The 20627-nt window shown below is 35.8% G+C and overlaps 1 protein-coding gene and 1 pseudogene across 6 annotated transcripts in view; one reads left to right on the forward strand and one right to left on the reverse strand.

Annotated features, from left to right (window-relative positions):
• ATP2C1 (ATPase secretory pathway Ca2+ transporting 1) overlaps positions 1-20627 on the reverse strand; it is a 172034-nt gene that overhangs the window by 80690 nt on the left and 70717 nt on the right. For all 6 annotated transcript variants that reach the window (XM_032869705.1, XM_032869709.1, XM_032869710.1 and 3 more), the window contains 5 exons: positions 12691-12801; positions 10284-10400; positions 7443-7532; positions 5377-5412; positions 2019-2080 (listed from right to left, as the gene is read on the reverse strand). In XM_032869705.1, the coding sequence (XP_032725596.1) occupies positions 2019-2080; positions 5377-5412; positions 7443-7532; positions 10284-10400; positions 12691-12801 (416 nt within the window). The remainder of the gene's footprint in view (positions 1-2018; positions 2081-5376; positions 5413-7442; positions 7533-10283; positions 10401-12690; positions 12802-20627) is intronic.
• Positions 15788-17196, forward strand: LOC116874798 (annotated as a pseudogene).

A 20627-nucleotide genomic window follows, 5' to 3' on the forward strand; every position in this document is an offset into this window, starting at 1 on the left:
GGATTTATTCCAGGAATGCAAGGGTAGTTCAATATTCCCAAAATCAATCAATATAATGCATCACATTAACAAGAGAAAGGATAAAAACTATATGATCATCTCAACAGATGCAGAAAAAGCATTTAACAAAGTACAACATCCATTCACAACAAAAACTCAACAAAGTAGGTTTAGAGGGAAATCTGTTGCATTTCTATGCACTAATAATGATGAAGCAGAAAGAGAAATTAAGAAAACAATCCCCATTTAAAATTGCACCAAGAAGAATGAAATACCCTGGAATAAACTTAACCACAGAGGTGAAAGACATATACCCAAAAAACTATAAAACACTGATAAAAGAAACTGAAGATGACACAAACAAATGGGAAGACAGACACACAGATCAATGGGACAGAACAGAGAGCCCAGAAATAAATCTATGCTTATGTGGTCAATTAACCTACGACAAAGGAGGCAAGAACATATGATGGGGGAAAAGACAGTCTCTTTAGGGGCGCCTGGGTGGCTCAGTCATTAGGAATCTGCCTTTGGCTCAGGTCATTATCCCAGGGTCTTGGGATCAAGCCCTACATGAGGCTCCCTGCTCAGCAGGAAGCCTGCTTCTTCCTCTCCCAGTCCCCCTACTTGTGCTCCCTCTCTCACTGTGTCTCTGTCAAATAAATAAAATATTTAAAAAGAAAAAAATATATCTTCAATAAGTGGTATTGGGAAAACTAGACAGCTATATGCAAAAGAATGAAAGTAAACCACTTTCTTTCACCACACACAAAAATAAACTCAAAATTAAGACCTAAATGTAAGGCCTGAAACTATAAAACACCTAGAAGAAAACATAGGCAGTAATTTCTTTGACATCAGCCACAGAAACATTCTTCCAGACATGAACTCTCAGGCAAGGCAAACAAAAGCAAAAATGAACTGTGGGGACTACATGAAAATAAAAAGCTTGTGCACAGGAAAATAAATCACAACAACAACAAGAAGATCAAGCAACCTAATGAATGGAGAAGATATATGCAAAAAATATATCCAATAAGGGGTTAATATCCAAAAGATATAAAAAGTCCTACAACTTGATACACACACAGACACACACACACACACAACCCACAACTAATAATCTATCTAAAAATGGGCAGAGGACATGAATAGACAGTTTCCTAAGAAAGGCACACAGATGGCTAACAGACACATGAAAAGATGTTCAATATCACAAATCATCAGGGAATACATATCAAAACCACAATAAGATATCACTTTACATCCATCAGAATGGCTACAATCTAAAAGACAAGAAACAGCAAGTGTTGGTGAGGATGTGAAGAAGGAACCTTCATGCACTGTTTGTGGAATGTAAACTGGTACAGCCACTGTGGGAAACAGTATGGACATTCCTCAAAAAATCAAAAATAGAATTACCATATGATCCAGTAAATGAAAACATAATTCAAACAGATATATGCATCCCTGAGTTTATTGCAGCATTACTTTCAATAGCCAAGATATGGAAGCAACCCAAGTCTCCATCCATAGATGAATGGATAAAGAAGATGTGGTGTGTACGTACACACACACACACACACACACACACACAGAGGAATATTACTCAGCCATAATAAAGAATGAGATTTCACCATTTGCAACAACACAGATGGACCTAAGGGCATAATATTAAGTGAAATAATTCAGACAGAGGAAGACAAATACCATATGACTTTACTCATATATGGAATTTAAGAAGCAAAACAAATGAGCAAAGAAGAAAGTGACAAACAAACAAAAAAAGATTCTAAATACTGAGAACAATCTGGTGGCTACCTGAGGGAAGACAGGTGAGGGTACAGGTAAAATAGATAAAGCAGATTAAGAGTATACTTACAGTGATGAGTACTAAGTCATGTATAAACTGCTGAATAATTGTATTATACACCTGAAACTAATATAACACTGTATACTAGTTATACTTCAATTAAGAAAAAAAAGTAGAAACCCATAATCAGAAACAAGGATCATACCAATGGCATTCTGGCGGCATAAGCTTACTCAGTTCTTCAAGAGATTTTTCTGAACGATATTCCTATTTATTAAAAAAAAAATAGCAGAACATAATAAGAGAAAACATTTATAAAAAAACGCAAATACATATCTTCCTATGTACATATTCCATGTTAGACTTAATAATAATCTCTTTTAATAAAAACTTGCCCCAGTTCTTATCTTTTCCTTTACTTGTGTTTATATTCCTGATAAATAAAAGTGTATCCCTTATTAAATAATGTCAAATTATAGTGGCTAAACAATTCTGACAATATTCCCAATTTTGTATGTTAATATTCAATGTGAAATCTAAGGTCAGTTTATTTATAAGAAAATGAAGAACACTCATTAGTGTGTCCAAAGAGTATATAAATTTCAGTCATTAAAAGTTAAAATAATTGAGCCTCATGATTAAGATAATTTTAGTATTTAATGACCAAAGAAGTCAAAGACAATTAACTGCTAGCAAATCTGCTTTGAGGATTTAAGCACATGCTCACTACAAAGGTTTATGAAGTAGGTTTGCTTAGAAAGAACATCTGTTAAATAAGAGTAAGTTGTGGCTGGCACTCCTTTCACAGATACCTTTCCCACCACCCTGAACTATCCAAAAGCAGACATTCTCAGGAGCCCTAAGTCTGTGATGCTCCAGCCCTTCTCTATGCAGACAGTCAAAGCTGAGGGTCAAAGACATCTTTCATCTCACCATACTACTCAGTCCACGTTTCCATGGGCAGTCTTGCCTCACATAACATCACCGCTATTTTTGTCTCACGTTTGCACTAATTACACCAATCTTTTGATCTAAGTTTAGAAAGGGAGAAGGGTGAGTAGTGGGATTTAAAGTTGGGGAGTGTTTTGAAATGACTGCAGTGCCAGTACTATTCAAAATTTCACATCCATCACAAACTTTTTGAAATACCAAATGCAAAGCTGTGTAAGAGTAACTTAGAATTAAATCAGCTCTTACTTACTCTTATGTGAGAGTAAGGCAAATCTATAATATGAAAATTCTAAGACATCCCTCCCCAACCATAACTCGGATATTAAAGAATTTGCAAGTTTTACTCAAAAACTCCACAGAAGTCCAGAAAATACTCACCAAGATCTAGATCCTAGCAATAAATGACATAGAAGTTGCCCAATCTTTACCTCCCTTTTCAGCCTTCTTAGGCTTCACTCCCCTCAACTACAGAGATACTTCTGTATCAAAATCATGTTTTAACAAGTCACTAAAAACCTGACAGTCATCTCTAGTGAACGCTTAAAAGTTACATTTTAAGTTTATTGTAAGGTGGCATAAATGTATGACGATGTACAACAATTAGCTATTTTCATGGCTGTGGGGGGATACAATGGGGTAAGAAATGGAGATTTGAAAGAAAAGGAAAAAAGGGCAGTCATAAATATATAAATACACAAGCACTCTCCTCCTAGAACCCAGATAAAAACATAAATATTAAAGATAAATCACTGATAATTTCAGAGTTTTGGTATTTCATGACAAAGTACTATATTAAATTTAAGTGGCAGCAAAATCGGATCTTTTTAGAGAGGGTTTTTAATTGCAGTTTTAAGAATATTTTGTTGGTTTCAAGGCAAATTTGGGTAGAGGGCTCATGTATGTATAAGAAACCAGACCTACCCATCTGAAACTGTTTTTCATAAATGTTTCAATTCTTTCTGGAGTTTTCCATCAACTAAACCTATGACAGAGATATTTAGCAGATGGTTTCCTGCCATTACCTTCAGTGTATTAACATGGGATCTTTGTGGAAAAATCCCACACTATGTTAAAATCACAATTCTGTAGGATTTTTTGAGGTAGGTACTCTCTATATACCAACAGAACAAACAAAATTCCTCTTATCCATTGTGATATCATCGTAGGAATCCCTCTGAAGAAAGTCACTCAGTATTTCTTTTTTAAGATTTTATTTATTTATTTGACAGACAAAGATCACAAGCAGGCAGAGAGGCAGGCAGAGAGAGAGAGAGGAGGAAGGAAGCTCCCCGCCGAGCAGAGAGCCGGATGTGGGGCTTGATCCCAAGACTCTGAGATCATGACCTGAGCCAAAGGCAGAGGCTTTAACCCACTGAGCCACCCAGGTGCCCCTCACTCAGTATTTCTTAAGCATCATTAAAGATGCAAGAGGGTTCCAGTTACTGGTTGAGTGGGTAGTAACCACTTGCATGTCTGAATGAAGAGCTGCCTTCAATTATGACCTGGAAGGTCCTCCTGGAAGGACCTTTACTAGACTAACTAGCTCCACCTGCCCCAGGGCAACTTTTGTCTTTTCTAAGCAAGAAGATTCCCTGGAAACATAATCCCTGCCAGTCTACTGATGGAGTTCACAAACTTGCTGCTGATAACCTGATTACAAGTGACTTTTCTACAGTGGGTTACTGTAAACTAGTAACTTAATCAATTAGAGATTGCCTAGAAAACCTAAATAATGACAAGAAATACCCAAGGAATTAACCACAGACATGAGAATAACCACAATCACTTAAAATACAGTCTTAAGAGGCAAAACAACATGAACCTGAGTATCATATATAACATTTTTCCCTAAACTAGAATAGTCTTATTTTTTTTTTAAGATTTTATTTTTGAGTAATCTCTATACCCAATGTGGGGCTCAAATCATAACCCCAAGATCCAGAGTCACACACTCCAGCAATTGAGCCAGCGAGGTGCCCCAATCCTTCTATTCTTATTAACTATGCTTTAAAACTTTTAGCTAATAAAATGAAACCTGCCAACATTGTTCTAAAATACAAAGTTATCAGATATTAAACAAAACTAAGCCTACGTTTTTATACATGCCTACACTTATGATAAAAATCCTGCCATTACCTCCACATTATTCACATTTCATTTTTAAAAGGGGTTCTTCATCATTTTTATTTACTATTTCAATGTCTATGCTGAATTAGAAGTCTGATCCACATCAGAACATTCTTTCTGTGTAGGAAATGAGGAATTTAAACCTGGCCCAATTTTTTAAGTGGAAAAATTTTTTAAACCTGTTGCTGGACTTTATTTCTATTACTCTGCTTTTTGTTTCCATCTGCTTCAGTTACCTTTAATTTCATCAAATAAAAAACTACATTTTCTTCATGCTACTATCTAAATTGAAGCAGTCAAGTTAGTTCCACTAAGTTCCCTGGAGAACTGAGTTTCTGAAATCATTTCAAAAACAAAGAATGAATTGTTCTGACCAGTATCACCAACTCCCAATAACCACAAATTTTCCCATAAGCCACCTTAGTTTTTTTTAGTAATTAACTAAAATACCACTTTCATGCTGACAAAAGAGGCCACCTACTCACCTGAACAAAGGCAACCGTGACGACGATAAGTATTGCCTAAACAAAACAAAGAAACAACCTTTTAAAGCAGACACCGTAACTGCAGAAATAATCATGTTTTATTTTTCTAACTTTATCTACAGTCCCCAGATACCAGACACTAAGCACTGATATCAACTCGGGAAGAAATCACAACTCTGCTTTAGAGAGAACACAGACATCCAACAGCAGTTTAACTCCCCTAGGACAACTTCTCAAATTTGATCTCAAGATCCCCTTCTGCTCTAACAAACTGAGGACCAGCTTTTATGTGGGATATAACCTATTGATATTTAACCATAATTTAATACTTTTTCAAATGCTCAGTTTTAATTGCTCTTTATTAATTCATCTAAAAAGTAATAAAACCATTGCAAATGTTAACACACACATTTTTTTATGAAAAATACACTTGCCAAATAAAAAAACTTGTGAGAAAAGTGCAAGCATTTTCGATTTTTCTTTTATGTCTGCTTTAATACAAAGCTAGATTTTCACACTTGCTTCGGCATTTAATCTATTGTTCTATGTTGATTAGGCTAAATTATAGGTAGAAAACCTAATCTCGTAGAGATAATGTTGGAAAAGGAAGGAAGAAGTAGTTTAAAAGATTTTTCAGATTGTGGATATTCTTCTTAGCTACTACACCAAAATTAGAAAAGTGTTACTCAGAGTAATTTGCAATGTAGAATCGAAACTGTATCAATGAACTTTTAAAAATCTATTATAGTAAAATCCACTGATCTATTTTCAATTTGAATGGACCTTGGTCACTGAAAACATTGTTAACATCTTACACTGGTCATCTAGAAAATATTGATTTACTTGGTTTTTCAAATCTTTCAAGTGTTGACACATTTCTTATTAGTAAAAAAAAAAAAATCATTCATTGAAATACTACTGATCTCTTTAAAATATAGTCAAATACTGGGAAGCTATTTAACACGTAGTAATTCATAAATATTTTGCAAAATTCTAAGTATCACTTGAAAGCTTGAATTTTATCACTGGCATAAATGCTGTTTGTTTTTCTTGAAGCGATAATTTCATCTCACTCACTTCCTTAAAAAATAGTACCTCAGTTATCCAAGTCTTAAAAACCAAGTTTGTCTATCATTCATTCTTTCTAGTTAAAGCTTAGTTCAGCTAACCTTAATTGTCCTGCCTTGAAACAACCATTGTACCTCAATATGTGCTAAGTCCTCTATGCATATTTCCCATTTTATTACACAGAATATTCAAAAGGTATGTCCTCAACTGTCAAGATTTAATGAAATTAATTTTTACTGCTTTATGAAAAACACCCCTGAGAGATTCAATAAAAGAAAACAATGACCACTAGTATAGTTTGGTGCCATTATTTTGACTTGAGTCAACAGTTTTACCTGCCATTGTTTTTGCACCACTGATGCAAATATCCAAAGTAAAAAAAAGTTTTAGTATTACAAAAATAGTTTTAACCTTACATGCTCCCTGAAAAGGTCTTAGAGACAACCTGGGAGTCCACAAACAAGAGCTCAAGAACTACAGCTCTATATTTCTACTGTGTTCTTAAGCATAAATATATTTGCTTTAATCAATGCTTGTACTTGTTATAAATTTTTTATACTACGATAAAACAGAGGGAAAAAAAGAAGAGGAAACTTTCATGAAAGCTAGAATAGCTTAGCCAGAAAGAATAAAATCTTGCATAGTAAATAGAGTGTTCACTGTTAAGTAACATTTTTAATTTCAAAATCACCAGGCTTCAGTTCACAATTAGTAAAACATTCTCGACAGAAAGTAAACTAAATTGAAATTTTAACCAGAAATATGTTACAAAATATTTCGTATCTGTAAAATTATGTGGTTGTTAAATAATTCTCATGAGTGCTAATCACAGACCCTTGAGCATTACTTGAAATTACTACAACAAAATGCAGAATTCAGATATTAACAAAAAACCTGAAGAAACATTATGCACTTCTCAATTCATTTTCCAAAATAAAAGCTAATCCTAATTCTAAATGATTATCCAATAGTTTAAAAATATGCGTATTTTTTCTTACCACAGTGATACTGACAGCATCATCAAACTGATGCATTAAAACACTGATGACTGCAGAAGCCAGAAGCAGCATAATAAGGGGATTTTTAAACTGAAAGTGAAAACAAACAGCAATTCAAGAGTTTTGTATGAATGGTAGTTGTGCTCCATCACAACAAAAACTTAAAAAAAAAAAAACTACTGAGACATGATTAGAAAATTAGGAGTCTAAGTTTGAGAGTTTATCTCTCTTCAATCAACCAAAAAAGTATTTATACTTAACTACATTTAAAAGTCATCATTTCCTAAGTTCCTTTTCAGAAGAAAAGAAAATTAAAATATCAATACTTAAAACTAAGAATTTACCAATTCCTTATGATACACGTGTATTTTGGGTATATTAATTAATAAATATAGCTGTTCTGAATTTCTACTAAGGCTAGAATAAGTGGAAAATGATTTTTAAGATAAAGATTTTGGTTAACACTGGATACACCTAAATTATGAAATCCAAACATTCCTATACTTAATAAATTAGCACAGATTACAATTCTGTGGTTGATCCACATGCCCCAGGAATAATCCCCTTCATCAGCTAAAAGCCAACAATAAGATCCACTCAGCAGAGGCTGAAGATTTTCCAAATGCTGGTTTTCCTAATATCTATCTGGCAGAAGCACTAGTAGCTAAAGAAATAGAACCATACCACCAACCCAACCAGGCAGCACTTAAATGACCAAGCACCAGAGCCACCCTAAATTCTTTCCGTTACTCCTTAAGCATCAGATCTCTGTTGCCAGAACCTCTTCCTCTGATGAAGTGGTGCCAATCACTATTAAAGGTGCAAAGTAACTAGGCTACAAAGAATTCATCCCACCAGAGAGCCCCAGCCCCTAGATATCACAGCAGCGAGGTTAGATGCCACCACCTCCCATTCCCTTTATGACTCCATTCCCTGGCACAGTGGTTCTGACCCTGTTTCACATCAGAATCATGTGAAGAACTTCTAACAAGTGCCTAGGATCACACCAGACCAATTAAATCAGAATCTCTGGGCACAGGGCCCAGGCTTCAGCATTTTTTAAGTGTTCCCAAGTGATTCTAACACCTAGACAATTGAAAATCACTACTCTGGCAAACTAAAACTACAACTGCAATATGGTTCAGGGTTGAGGAACCCCACACACCTGCGTGAATCAGAGTAGTTGGGTTTAAATCCAGCTCCTGTCACTTAGATATGACCCAAGTGCCTCATTTGGTAAAATACTACCTTATACCAAGACTATGGTAAAGAGGAACTAAGAATGTATATTTAAAACACTGTGTAAACCATGAAACTCTCTTCAAATGTTAGCTTTTATCATCATAATTTGAGGACAAGACCCATTGGCTTTTTTATTATAACCTCTGAAATAGCTACGCCATGGTAGCAAGCACACTACTTGATTAATGGCAGGCTCCAGGCAAATGTTTGCAAAGCAACAAATTCAGTGTTCGTAGAGAAACAGAGTCACCCAGTGCTTTATGATTAACAAGTAATATTTGCTGTTAATTGCTGTTTGTGCTTAACTGTATTACACTACTTCTGTTTCATTCCCATAGCAATTCCATGATGCAGGTAGTTAAGCTTTGAAATGGGAATAAGAAAGTAAAACATTAAATTATACTACCTAGTAATAAGTCCAATCATTGTGGTTTATAAATTCAGAATGAACTTCCTGAAGTTTTAGGTAATATGGAAATGTGGTAAATGTGAGAATACAAACATGCATACAAAAAATACTCTACAAACATATGACAGACATATACACACACACACGAGATTCTTTTAATCTCTAAAAATAAAGTTTTTCCACTTTAGACAAACTCATCTGCAAAATTAAGACTGATAAATTTGGGCCCATTAACATGACCTTTAGAAAAGCCACACATAGGTTAAAGCCTCTGCCTTCAGCTCAGGTCGTGATCCCAGGGTCTTGGGATCAAGCCCCGCATCGGGCTCTCTGCTCAGCAGGGAGCCTGCTTCCACCTCTCTCTCTCTGCCTGCCTCTCAGCCTACTTGTGATCTCTCTCTGTCAAATAAATAAATAAAATCTTAAAAAAAATAAAAGAAAGAAAAGCCACACATAGATCTCTTAAAAAAAAAAAAAGTTTGTACTTAGAAGGCATTAAAGGTTTTCTTTACTAAAAAGAACTTGTTAAAAAATAAATAAATAAGTAAAAATAAAAAGAACTTGTTTGGCAAACTAACCCTACAAGGTGAAAACTGGCCACAGGATTCTTAGAACTTTTCACACTAACATATTTGTTATCAAGATAAAAGAAAATCCTACAATAAGTCTTTCTGAAAAGATTAGTATATTGACAAAATATAATTAAAAATAGCTATTGTTTATTGATAGCTTACAACCTCCTAAAATTATTATCCTCATGTTATAGATAAGACTAAATGGATAATAAAGATCATACAGCTAGTAAGAAATAAAGACAGAATTTGTACCAGGCAGTCTGGATTCAAGCTACCTTATTTTTACTACATTTTCTAAGCTGGCCGTATTACTTAAAAAAATATTAGCATTCCTTATAATAAAACAAGTGTAAGGTAGACATCTGTAAAGTAAACTACTGTTCAAGTATCACTCCATGTTACACATTCGTAAAGATTTGCACACTAAAAATTATAGAAGTTCCAACTTAACAGCAAACCCTAACAGAAAAAATGTAGGTAAAAAACATTTTTACATATTATTTCCTTTCTCTACCAAAAAAAAAAAAAAGAAAGAAAACTTCACGAAAATAAACAACTACACTAACAAAAATACATGTAAATTACACAGCAGAGGAGGAAATAAAAATATCTCACCTGAGAAATATACTTCTTCCATAGTGGCTCATCTTCACTGATATCAAACTCATTCCAGCCATGGAAGGCTCGCCTATGACTTACTTCACATTTGTTTAGACCATTCTGAAGATCAGCCTATTAGATTTTACATATAAAAGTTACTGAAAATGTTAGCAGAGGAAAAAGAAGAAAAACATAAGGGTACATATTTATGTTCATATTTATAAGACGTTACACAATAGTCAAAACTAACTTGTTGTAACAAAAAAAAAGCATTATCAGTGGTTGCTTGGGACCAGGAGCAAAATCTACTTAGAAAGATTAACTGCAGAGGGACCTGAGGGAACTTCTAAGAGTGATTAAAGTGCTCCATATCTTATCTGGCAGTAGTTAACATTTGCCAAAATGCAAACTATTCTGTTAATATGGGTACATTATATTTCATGTAAATTATACCCTGACAAAAAAAAATTTATTGATGAATAGGTAACATACATTATTATATTAGCAATTTTTAAGTGTAAGCAATAAGGTACAGTTTAATAAACCAAAAGCTTAGGATTTTCTCTGGGAAAAGAGAAATAATAAAAACCAGCCACATGACTTACAGAAAGCAAAATATGGTACATTTTAATTAGTTTTGTATGCTTTCATTGTTTTATTTTCTAAAACTAGTTTCTCCAAAAGAACATTCTGCCTTTCTTGTTCTCTGAGCCTATCAAAACCCTCAGATTGGTATTACTTTTTACTCTTGGACTGTATAATTACTTTAAGCAGATAATATGTGGTTCCTAAATTACTGAAAATAATTATGTTCTATGAACACCACCTACATTCTTCAATCACTGCAATACTGTGTTTTATAAGAAATACATATGATATATGGTCATTCAGATAACTAAAACATATTTCTCATTTGTATCTGGTCTTCCCTCCAGGGTTGTGGGCTCACAGCTCCTAAACCCTTGTAATTTCCTGGGATGATGACAATAAAGGCATCTTTCATTGTGTTAATGAAGGTGACTTTTAGACTCCACCCAAGAACAGCAGCTGGCAGACAGGAGGACCAACCATATGATCACAGGGTTTAGTCCTAGCACCCCACCACTATTCTCCCTCACCTCTGAGGAGGAAAGAGATAGGATGGAGGCTGAATCAGCCAAAGGCCAATGACTCAGTCAATCATGACTAAGCAATGAAGCCTCCATAAAAGCCCAAAAGAACTGGGTTTGGAGAGCTTCCAGGTTGGTGAGCACATGGAGACAAGGGAGAATGGCAGGCCCTTTCCCCATGGCAGACCTATGTAACTTTTCATCTGGCTGTTGATTTGTATCCTTTACCATATCCTTTTAATAAATTGGTAAACATAAGTGTTTCCTTGAGCTCTGTGAGCCACTCTAGAAAATTACATGAACCTAAGGAGGAACCTCTAATCTGTAGTGGGTACGTCAGAAGCACAGACAACAGCATGAGGCCTATGACTGACTTCTGAAGTCAGGAGTAAGGGGCAGTCTTCTAGGGCTGAACTCTTAACCTATGGAATCTGATGCTATCTCTGGGTAGATACTGTTAAAATTGAGTTAAATTACTGAGCGTCCAAGAATTGCTTGGTGTTATGTGTGGCAGAACCGCCCCCGACCCTGCGCCTTGCCACCAACCATGTGGGAATTGGGTCTGGGAAACTTAGAAGAGTCATTGTCACTCATGATTTATTATCGTAACTATCATTTAAGAATGAAATTACCTGCATCCCTAAAATAATCAGTTTCTTTGGCCAAAAGCTTTATGATAAAGTTTGGTAACAGTCTCGTAACACTTAAAACACTTAAAAATATAAATGGCTTTAAAACAACATAAATACAACCAAAAAACCCTCAAAAAACAGATATCCAACGTTTTTAATGCCATCATTAAAATATATGAATTCTGAAAGAAAAATAAAAAACAGTATTCGTGTTACATTAGATTGTGCTTTTTAAAACCAGTAAGAAATTAAATTACATAAGCAATTAAAGTTTACTTGCAGTCCCTATCTTGTACTCACCTTTTACTCTACTTTAGAAAACACTTAAAAAAATAAACACCTAACTCCACTTGTGTTAATAAATTGATTATTTTATTAATCCAACTAATCCTTACACAGCATTAATAGTTCCTGGCAATGCTAAAGACCAAGAGCTGCAGGTAAACACTAGCCACATGCAGCCATTTAAATTTCAATGAATAAAAATTAAATTAAATTTAGTTCCTCATCTAAATATCCACACTTCAAGTCCTCAGTAGCCATATTTTACTACTGGCTACTGTACTGAACAGTGCAGAAGACCACGCTATGTCATCAAAGGAAATTCTATTGGATGGCATTTACCTATAGTCTAAATGACTGATTTACTATCTATTCCCTTCCTCCCCACCAACCACTTACTTGGAGAATGCTTGCAACTTCACTGACTGGTAATTCACTTGCTTTTTTTGATGTCAATACAGGAATCATTGTCTCATTTTCACCATTAGGAATTTTTTGAAAACGTGCAACCTAGCAAATAAAACCAAAGGAAAAATATTTGAATATACCAAAACACTGGAATGCAGTCTAGAATAAATGAAAATCCAAATGTTCACAGAAACTTAGTTTCCAGTTAGAAAGCAAACATTTTTAGAGTAATAATTATCAAGTCCTAATAAGATAATTTTCTACTATGAGCTATTTCTCCAGAAAGCACATCTCAAAAATTAAGCCACCAGTACTAGCTAGGACACAAAATTTTTAATTTCCACATTAAATTTTTTAAAAAGCTATTTCTACAGCAATGCAATGAGTAAAAAGTGAAACAGATGTCCTGTCTAGCAGATCCTGAGAATTACATGTAGTCCTAATCCTCCAAACTCATTATGTTTAACAGGAAAGACAGAGAACAGCTAAGCTTTCTCCATTTTAACCTCCTGTTGGTCAGCCTGTTTCTTAACTGTCCAAAAAACAACCGGCTATTCTACGTAAGCACCAGGACAGCAAGTCAGATTTAAAAACCCATTCCCCAACCAGCAGGAAAACAAAGAGCAGAAGAGACACACAAGGAGAGGATGCACAGTTAGGGCAGGGGCTCTGAACAGAGTAAATCACAGAATTGGTGGTAACCATGGTACCTACTCGATGCAGCTTCATAAGAAGTATCTACAGAAAAATGTTTATTTATTAACACACTTCCAGAAATAAATCCCCGATCCAGACTTGTCTTAGGTCCTAAGCTAACAGCTTCTTTATAGACAAAAAGTTTTGAGAAACTGAGACAAAATCTCCCCACAGAAACTTTAGCAAAGAAAACATTTCAGTTACTACACATCCACTGATTAAAATACTGAAACTGAAGTGATCCTCTTACTGCCAAGACAAGGTCTTTAAGCATGCAGAGGGAATGTTTTCCCAACCTTGGCTCATCAGCATTTTTTAGGATAAAATACTTCCCTAAAATTTTTTTGACACAACACTTCTTTAAGACAACAAATGAAATTGATCAAAGAAGAATAACTTAAGTTTCTATTATTATAAGACAATAAGAGACCTGCATGCTGTCATTAGAGGTCTGTGTACATAAAAAAATCTTCACATTTACTCCAAAAAATAGTAAATACCTGTGGGGAAAAAAGTACTCCCTCATGTAACTGAGTTCTGGAACAATCAAATACATACATGTTTTCTAATCTATTTAAAAGGCATTCCTGAATGTTTAAGTACTTTAAAGCAAGAGGAAATATTTTTCTACTTTTAATGAGAAGATACTAATAACTAAAAATTTTGAGGAAACTGGAAATAGATTACCTTTCTTTCATACAAAACAGAGTCTTGAAATTATTTAAAGCATATTTTTACATAATTTGAGAAATTCAAAACCTTAAAGAAAATATTGGAAATCTCATAAAAGTTGCACACTTGTTTTAGAGCCACTGAATGTCCTTATTTCAAACCTACAGAACAAAGTAGGATGGGAAAGATTTCATTTTACCATCCCTAAATTAAACACTGGAGTAAACCCTGCAAAAAACAATGAGAACTAAACCAGTGTGACATGGTTATTTTATCTTGTGAGATCTTAAAGCAAAATTAAGAAGGAACAAATATATTTACATTACTTCCAGTGACAATGAGATTAATAAAACCTTTTATTTCTAAGATTCCTGTACCTCAGTTTCTTCACATACAAACAGGGATAATAGTGCCAAAAGCTGTGTGAAGATCACATCCATTAATAAAGCACCTGACCCACTAGTACTAAGGGCTGAAATAGCTATTTTTCTCAAAAAAGTATTTAACATTTACATGTATACTCACCAGTACAATTAGCTCAATACAGAACTAAATTACCAATCAAGGTGCGTAAAGTTAGATTTGCAATAATCTTTCTATTAAAATGTATTTTTTTAAATTTATTTATTTGACAGAGAGAGAGAGATCACAAACAGGCAGAGAGGCAGGCAGAGAGAGGGGGGAAGCAGGCTCCCCACCAAACGGAGAGCCCAATGCGGGACTCGATCCCAAGACCCTGAGATCATGACCCGAGCAGAAGGCAGAGGCTTAACCCACTGAGCCACCCAGGCGCCCCTCTATTAAAATGTATTTTTCAAGGCGCCTGGGTGGCTCAATCGGTTAAGTGGCTGCCTCCAGCTTGGGTCATGATCCCAAGGTCCTGGGGTCCATCCCCTAGTTGGGCTCTCTGCTCAGTGGGGAGTCTGGTTCTTCCTCTGCCTCTCTTCCCCCTGCCACTCCCCACTTGTGCGCATTATATCTCCTTTTCAAATAAATAAAATATTTTAAAAATTAGAATTAAAATAAAATAATAAAATGTACTTTTCTATCATCGATATAATGAAAATTGCTATCTCAAGTACCCAATACGCAGTACAAGAGCCTTTCTCATAAAATCTTTGTAATCTTTTGGTAGTTGTTATAAAAGACAGGGACTATGTTGGAATACACTCTCCATAAAATCCTTAATGAGCATTCCACGGCCCAAAAGAGCTAAAAAATCTCAACAGAAGAAAGTAAGACTGTTTCACTTAATAATGGGTAAGACACTGGAGGGACATGATGATTCCTCTCTAAATATACGAAAAGCTGCCATGTGAAAAAAGGAAACAACAAAACCCAAGGGTAAGTTTCTAGCCAACCAACTTCTGGAGTTCGAATGAAGAGCACTAGATGTATTCTGGCAAAGGCTAGACAGCCATGTGATAAGGACAGATTTCACTGAAAGGACTGCTATCAATAGGGGAAGGCTACAGCACAAATTTCTTGGCCAAGGGCAGCAATCTCAACTACTTTTATGCTTACTAGATTCTACTTCAACCTAAAATTAAGGAAATTATTGAATTTTAATCCTGTTTTCTTTTCAAGCAAATGTTGTATTTAGTAGTTCAAATGGATCATTATCTCTATGGCTTATAAGAGTAATTTGTTCAGCTTTTTCACAACACATTTGCCACCTGAACACAGGTGTCGTGAAAACCACCACTCAACCTAAACCAGAATGGGATAGGAAAAGACTCATATCAACATCATCGTCATCGGACACATAGATTCAGGTAAGTCTACCACTACTGGTCATCTGATCTACAAATGCGGTGGGATCAACAAAAGAACTATCGAAAACTTAGAGAAGGAGGATGCTGAGATGGGAAAAGACTCCTTCAAGATTGCCTGGGTCTTGGATGAACTGAAAGCTGAACGTGAACATGGTATCACCACTGATAACTCCCTGTGGAAATTCAAGATCAGCAAGTATTATGTGACCATCACTGATGCTCCAGGACACAGACTTTATCAAAAACATGATTACAGGCACATCTCAGGCTGACTGTGCTGTCCTGATTGTTGCTGCTGGTGTTGGTGAATTGGACGCAAGTATCTCCAAGAACAGGCAGACCCGTGAGCATGCCCCTCTGGCTTACATGTTGGGTGTAAAACCACTAATTGTTGGTGTTAACAAAATGGGATTCCACTGAGCCACCCTATAGCCAGACGAGATACAAGGAAATTGTTAAGGAAGTCAGCACCTACATTAAGAAAATTGGCTACAACCCCAACACAGTAGCATTTGTGCCAATTTCTGGTTGGAATGGTGACAACATGCTGGAGCCAAGTGCTAACATGCCTTGGTTCAAGGGATGGAAAGTCACCTGTAAAGATGGGAATGCCAGTGGAACCATACTGCTTGAAGCTCTGGATTGCATTCTGCCACCAGCTCATCCAACTGGCAAGTCCTTGCGTCTACCTCTCCAGGATGTCTACAAAATTGGTGGTATTGGTACTGTGGGCCAAGGGGAGACTGGTGTTCTTAAACCTGGCATGGTGATCACCTTTGCTCCAGTCAATGCTACAACTGAAGTCAAGTCTGTTGAAATGCACCATGAAGCTTTGAGTTAGGCTCTTCCTGGGGACAATGTGGGTTTCAATGTCAAGAATGTATCTGTCAAAGATTTCGTCATGGCAATGTGGCTGGTGACAGCAAAAATGACCCACCAATGGGTCAGCTGACTTCACAGCTCAGGTGATTATCCTGAACTATCCAGGCCAAATTAGTGCTGGATATGCACCTGTGCTGGAATGTCACACAGCTCACATTGCTTGCAAGTTTGCTGAGCTGAAGGAGAAGATAGATTATTGTTTTGGAAAAAAGCTGGAAGATGGTCCCAAATTCTTGAAATCTGGTGACACTGCCATTGTTAATATGGTTCCTGGCAAGCCTATGTGTGTTAAGAACTTCTCTATCCTCCTCTGGGCCGTTTTGCTGTTTGTGACATGAGACAGACAGTTGCTGTGGGTGTCATCAAAGCAGTGTACAAGAAGTCAGCTGGAGCTGGCAAGGTCACCAAGTCTGCCCAGAAAGCTCAGAGGTTAAAGAAATATTATCCCCAATACCTGCCACCCCAGTCTTAATCAGTGGTGGAAGAACAGTCTCAGAACTGTTTATGTCAATTGACCATTTAAGTTTAATAGTAAAAGACTGGTTAATGATAACAATGCATCATAAAACCTTCAGAAGGAAAGGAGAATGTTTTGTGGACCATTTGTTTTTTGTGTGTTTTTTGTGTGTTTTTTGTGGCAGTTTTAAGTTATTAGTTTTTAAAATCAGTACTTTGTAATGGGCACAACTGACCAAAAATCTGTCACAGAAGTTTGAGACCCATTAAAACAAAAGTTTAATGAGAAAAAAAAAAAGAGTAATTTGTTCACTCCTTTACTCTTTCAACAAACACATTTATTGAGAATCTGACTCTGCAGTGGGTCCTTAGTATCAACAATGAGCAAAAAAAATCCTGAAGGGGAGGAGGGAGAAGGAAGGGGACAAATGTTATCAAAGAATAGCACTAATGGAAAACTGCAAATGATCACTACAATGAAGAAGTCCATGGGCAATGAGACCTTACACAGAGATTGCAATCAGGACAGGAAGTTTTCATGAGAAGTGATGCTTATAGAACTGAAAGACAAGAAGCTGCCTATGGGAAGGGATGAAGAAGTGAGGGAACTGAGTATGCAAAGTTCCCAGGAAAGGAGGAAGCATGGCAAAATGAAGTACTAAAGATTGAAGTACTAAAAGAAAGCCAGCATTTATTCACTTACTCATCTCATCTTTAGACACATAATCAATGATTATTATATGCCAGGCATTGTTGGTGGAACTGACCCAAAGGTAAGAAGAAAATGAAAACTAGCCTCATGTACATACACAGGAAACAAAAGACTACAAATAATGCACTATACAATAAGTGCTCCAGAAAACAATTTAAAAAGGAAGGGTAAGTAAGGGAGGAATTGTTTTGACTTATATGGGGAGAGAGGGGGCAGGGAGGACCTCTCCAATAAGGTGGCATCTGGGCACGGATACCTGAAAAAAAGCAAAGGAACTAGCCATTAGATTTCTAGGTAGAAATGTCCAGGAGGTAGAAAGGTATGTGTACATAAAGGAGAGGCCCAGGTTAAAGATGAGTGGGTGTAGTCATTAGCACATAAGTGGTATTAAAACAGAATAAACCACACCAGCACAGAAGAAAGGGAAGAGGTCTATGGCATGACCCTAGGGCCTTCTCCCAAAATAGCAATCAGAGATGAGCAGTAACCAAGAGAAGAGACCAAGAAGCAGCAACTAGTAAGGTAAAAGGAGCACCAAAAGAGAAGTCAAGTGCAACAAGGATTTCAAAGAGGGTGTAAATGGCTAGGTCAAATGTTAGTGAAAAATTAAGATGGGGACTGAGAACTGACCACTGAACTTGGCAACACAGAGATAAAGAGAGTGGTTTCAATAAAGTGGTGGTGAACAAAAATCAGACAGGAGTGAATTCAGAGAAAACAGCAGGGGACAAGGTAGAGACTGCATGGACAGATAATCCTTTTCAGTTCTGCTGTAAAAAAGAGCAGAGAAAGGGGATTATTATGACCAGAATGGAGTATAGGTTTCAAGAGCTGGGTTGTTTTTGTTTTTATTTTAGTGAAAAAAATAACAGCATGTTTATATGCTGATGAGACGGATTTGATAGAGGAAAAACTAGTAATTCAGGAGAGAGATGGGACAACTGATAAAGTGATGCTCTTGACTAAATGAGAGGGGATGAAATCTGACGTATTTGTAGAAGGATTGGCCTCAGATCAAGGAATAGACAGTTCATCCACAGTTACTGACGGGAAGATAGAGTAACACAAGAAGAATGCAGGCATGCTGGTAGCCGTGGTAGAAGAAACATATGGAAATATTCTTCTGGGAGTTATCTGGATTGAAAAAATCAGGACATACAAAGCAAAAAAAGGCTAAAGAAGTAGGTGGAGGATTTTACACAGCCCTATGGGTCATTTATGAAATTTCTTTCTTAATCATAAGGGCAAATGGAAAGCCCTGCCATGTGGTCTTCAAAGTAAGTAAATAAAAGACATAAGTTGGAAAATTTAAAAAACACAGAATAGGAGTGGTGAAAACAAACCAGTTTGGACACTATTACATACATCTAAATAAGAGATAAATGTAGCTTGGACAAGGGTGGTGGAGTGCAGGAACAGATGTAGAGGTAAAAATAACAGTACATGATGATGAACTACATACATATATCAAAGAATTATACTAGATTTCTAGCTTGTCTTACATGCTAAACACTAATGCTACTCACCATGGTAAAGAATATTGGGGGTTTTTTTAAACAAATGGTGCTGTGACAACTAGATATCCACACAAAAATGCATCACGCTGGACCCTTCCCTCACACCATATATATAGATTAACTCAAAATGGATCAAAGACCTAAATATAAGAGCTCAAACTATTAAACTCTTAAAAAAGACACTTTGGGCTTAAATCTTAACCATGGTCTCCTAAATACGGCACGAAAAGTACAAGAAACAATAAAAGACTGAACATTATCAAAATTGAAAACTTCCATGCTGCAAAGGACACCATTAAGAAAGTGAAAAAGACAAACCACAGAATGAGATAAAATATTTGCAAGTCATTTATCTAATACCTACTTACATCTAATACCTTATCTAATATCTAATACCTTATCTAATACCTACAATATATAAATTCTCACAATTCAATAATAAGACACAATCCAATTTTAAAATGAGCAAAAGATCTGAATATATTTCTACAAAGAAGATATACAAATGACCAGTAAGCACATGAGAAGGTCTTCCATCCTTAGTCATGAGGAAAATACACATCAAAACCACAATGAGATAGCACTTCACATCCACTAGGATGACTAAGGTAAAAAAGACAGATAATAACAAGTGTTGGAGAACATACAAAGAAACTGGAACTTTCATATATTGCTGGCAGAGTTGTTAAAAGGTACAGCTGATATGGAAAAGTTTGGCAGCTACTATATATATATATGTATATGTACATATACATATATATATAATTATGTTATTATACAAACATTTGTCTGGCTAAATGAGGACTGTGTTTTCAGCTTGAAAATTTCTAAGTTATTTAATAATGCTTTGATTTTGACAACAATAAATAGGCAAATCACATAAATTTAGTTGAAGCTAAATCATCTTGACAGGCAATGCTATGTCGTTTGTGTGTTACTACAAAAGTTCAATGTCCATGAATCCAAGTTTCAGACACTAGGTATTATTTGCTTATCTCCTGCCTCATCCTAAAAATATCCTGGGCTTAACTATATCTTAATCTCTGCATAGTTGTTTTACATTTGTTTCAAATAATGGCATTTATTAGATCTACACCTTGGATGATTTAACTCATGAAACCAATAAGCACTTACTAAATACACCACACACACAACTACAGTCCATAGTCTATACCTTGCAGAGCTGAATAATTCAGTTGAAGAGTCACGTCATACCAG

The sequence above is a fragment of the Lontra canadensis genome, unplaced genomic scaffold, assembly GCF_010015895.1.
Source record: "Lontra canadensis isolate GAN:19392208 unplaced genomic scaffold, GSC_riverotter_1.0 scaffold38, whole genome shotgun sequence".
Lineage (NCBI taxonomy): Eukaryota > Metazoa > Chordata > Mammalia > Carnivora > Mustelidae > Lontra > Lontra canadensis.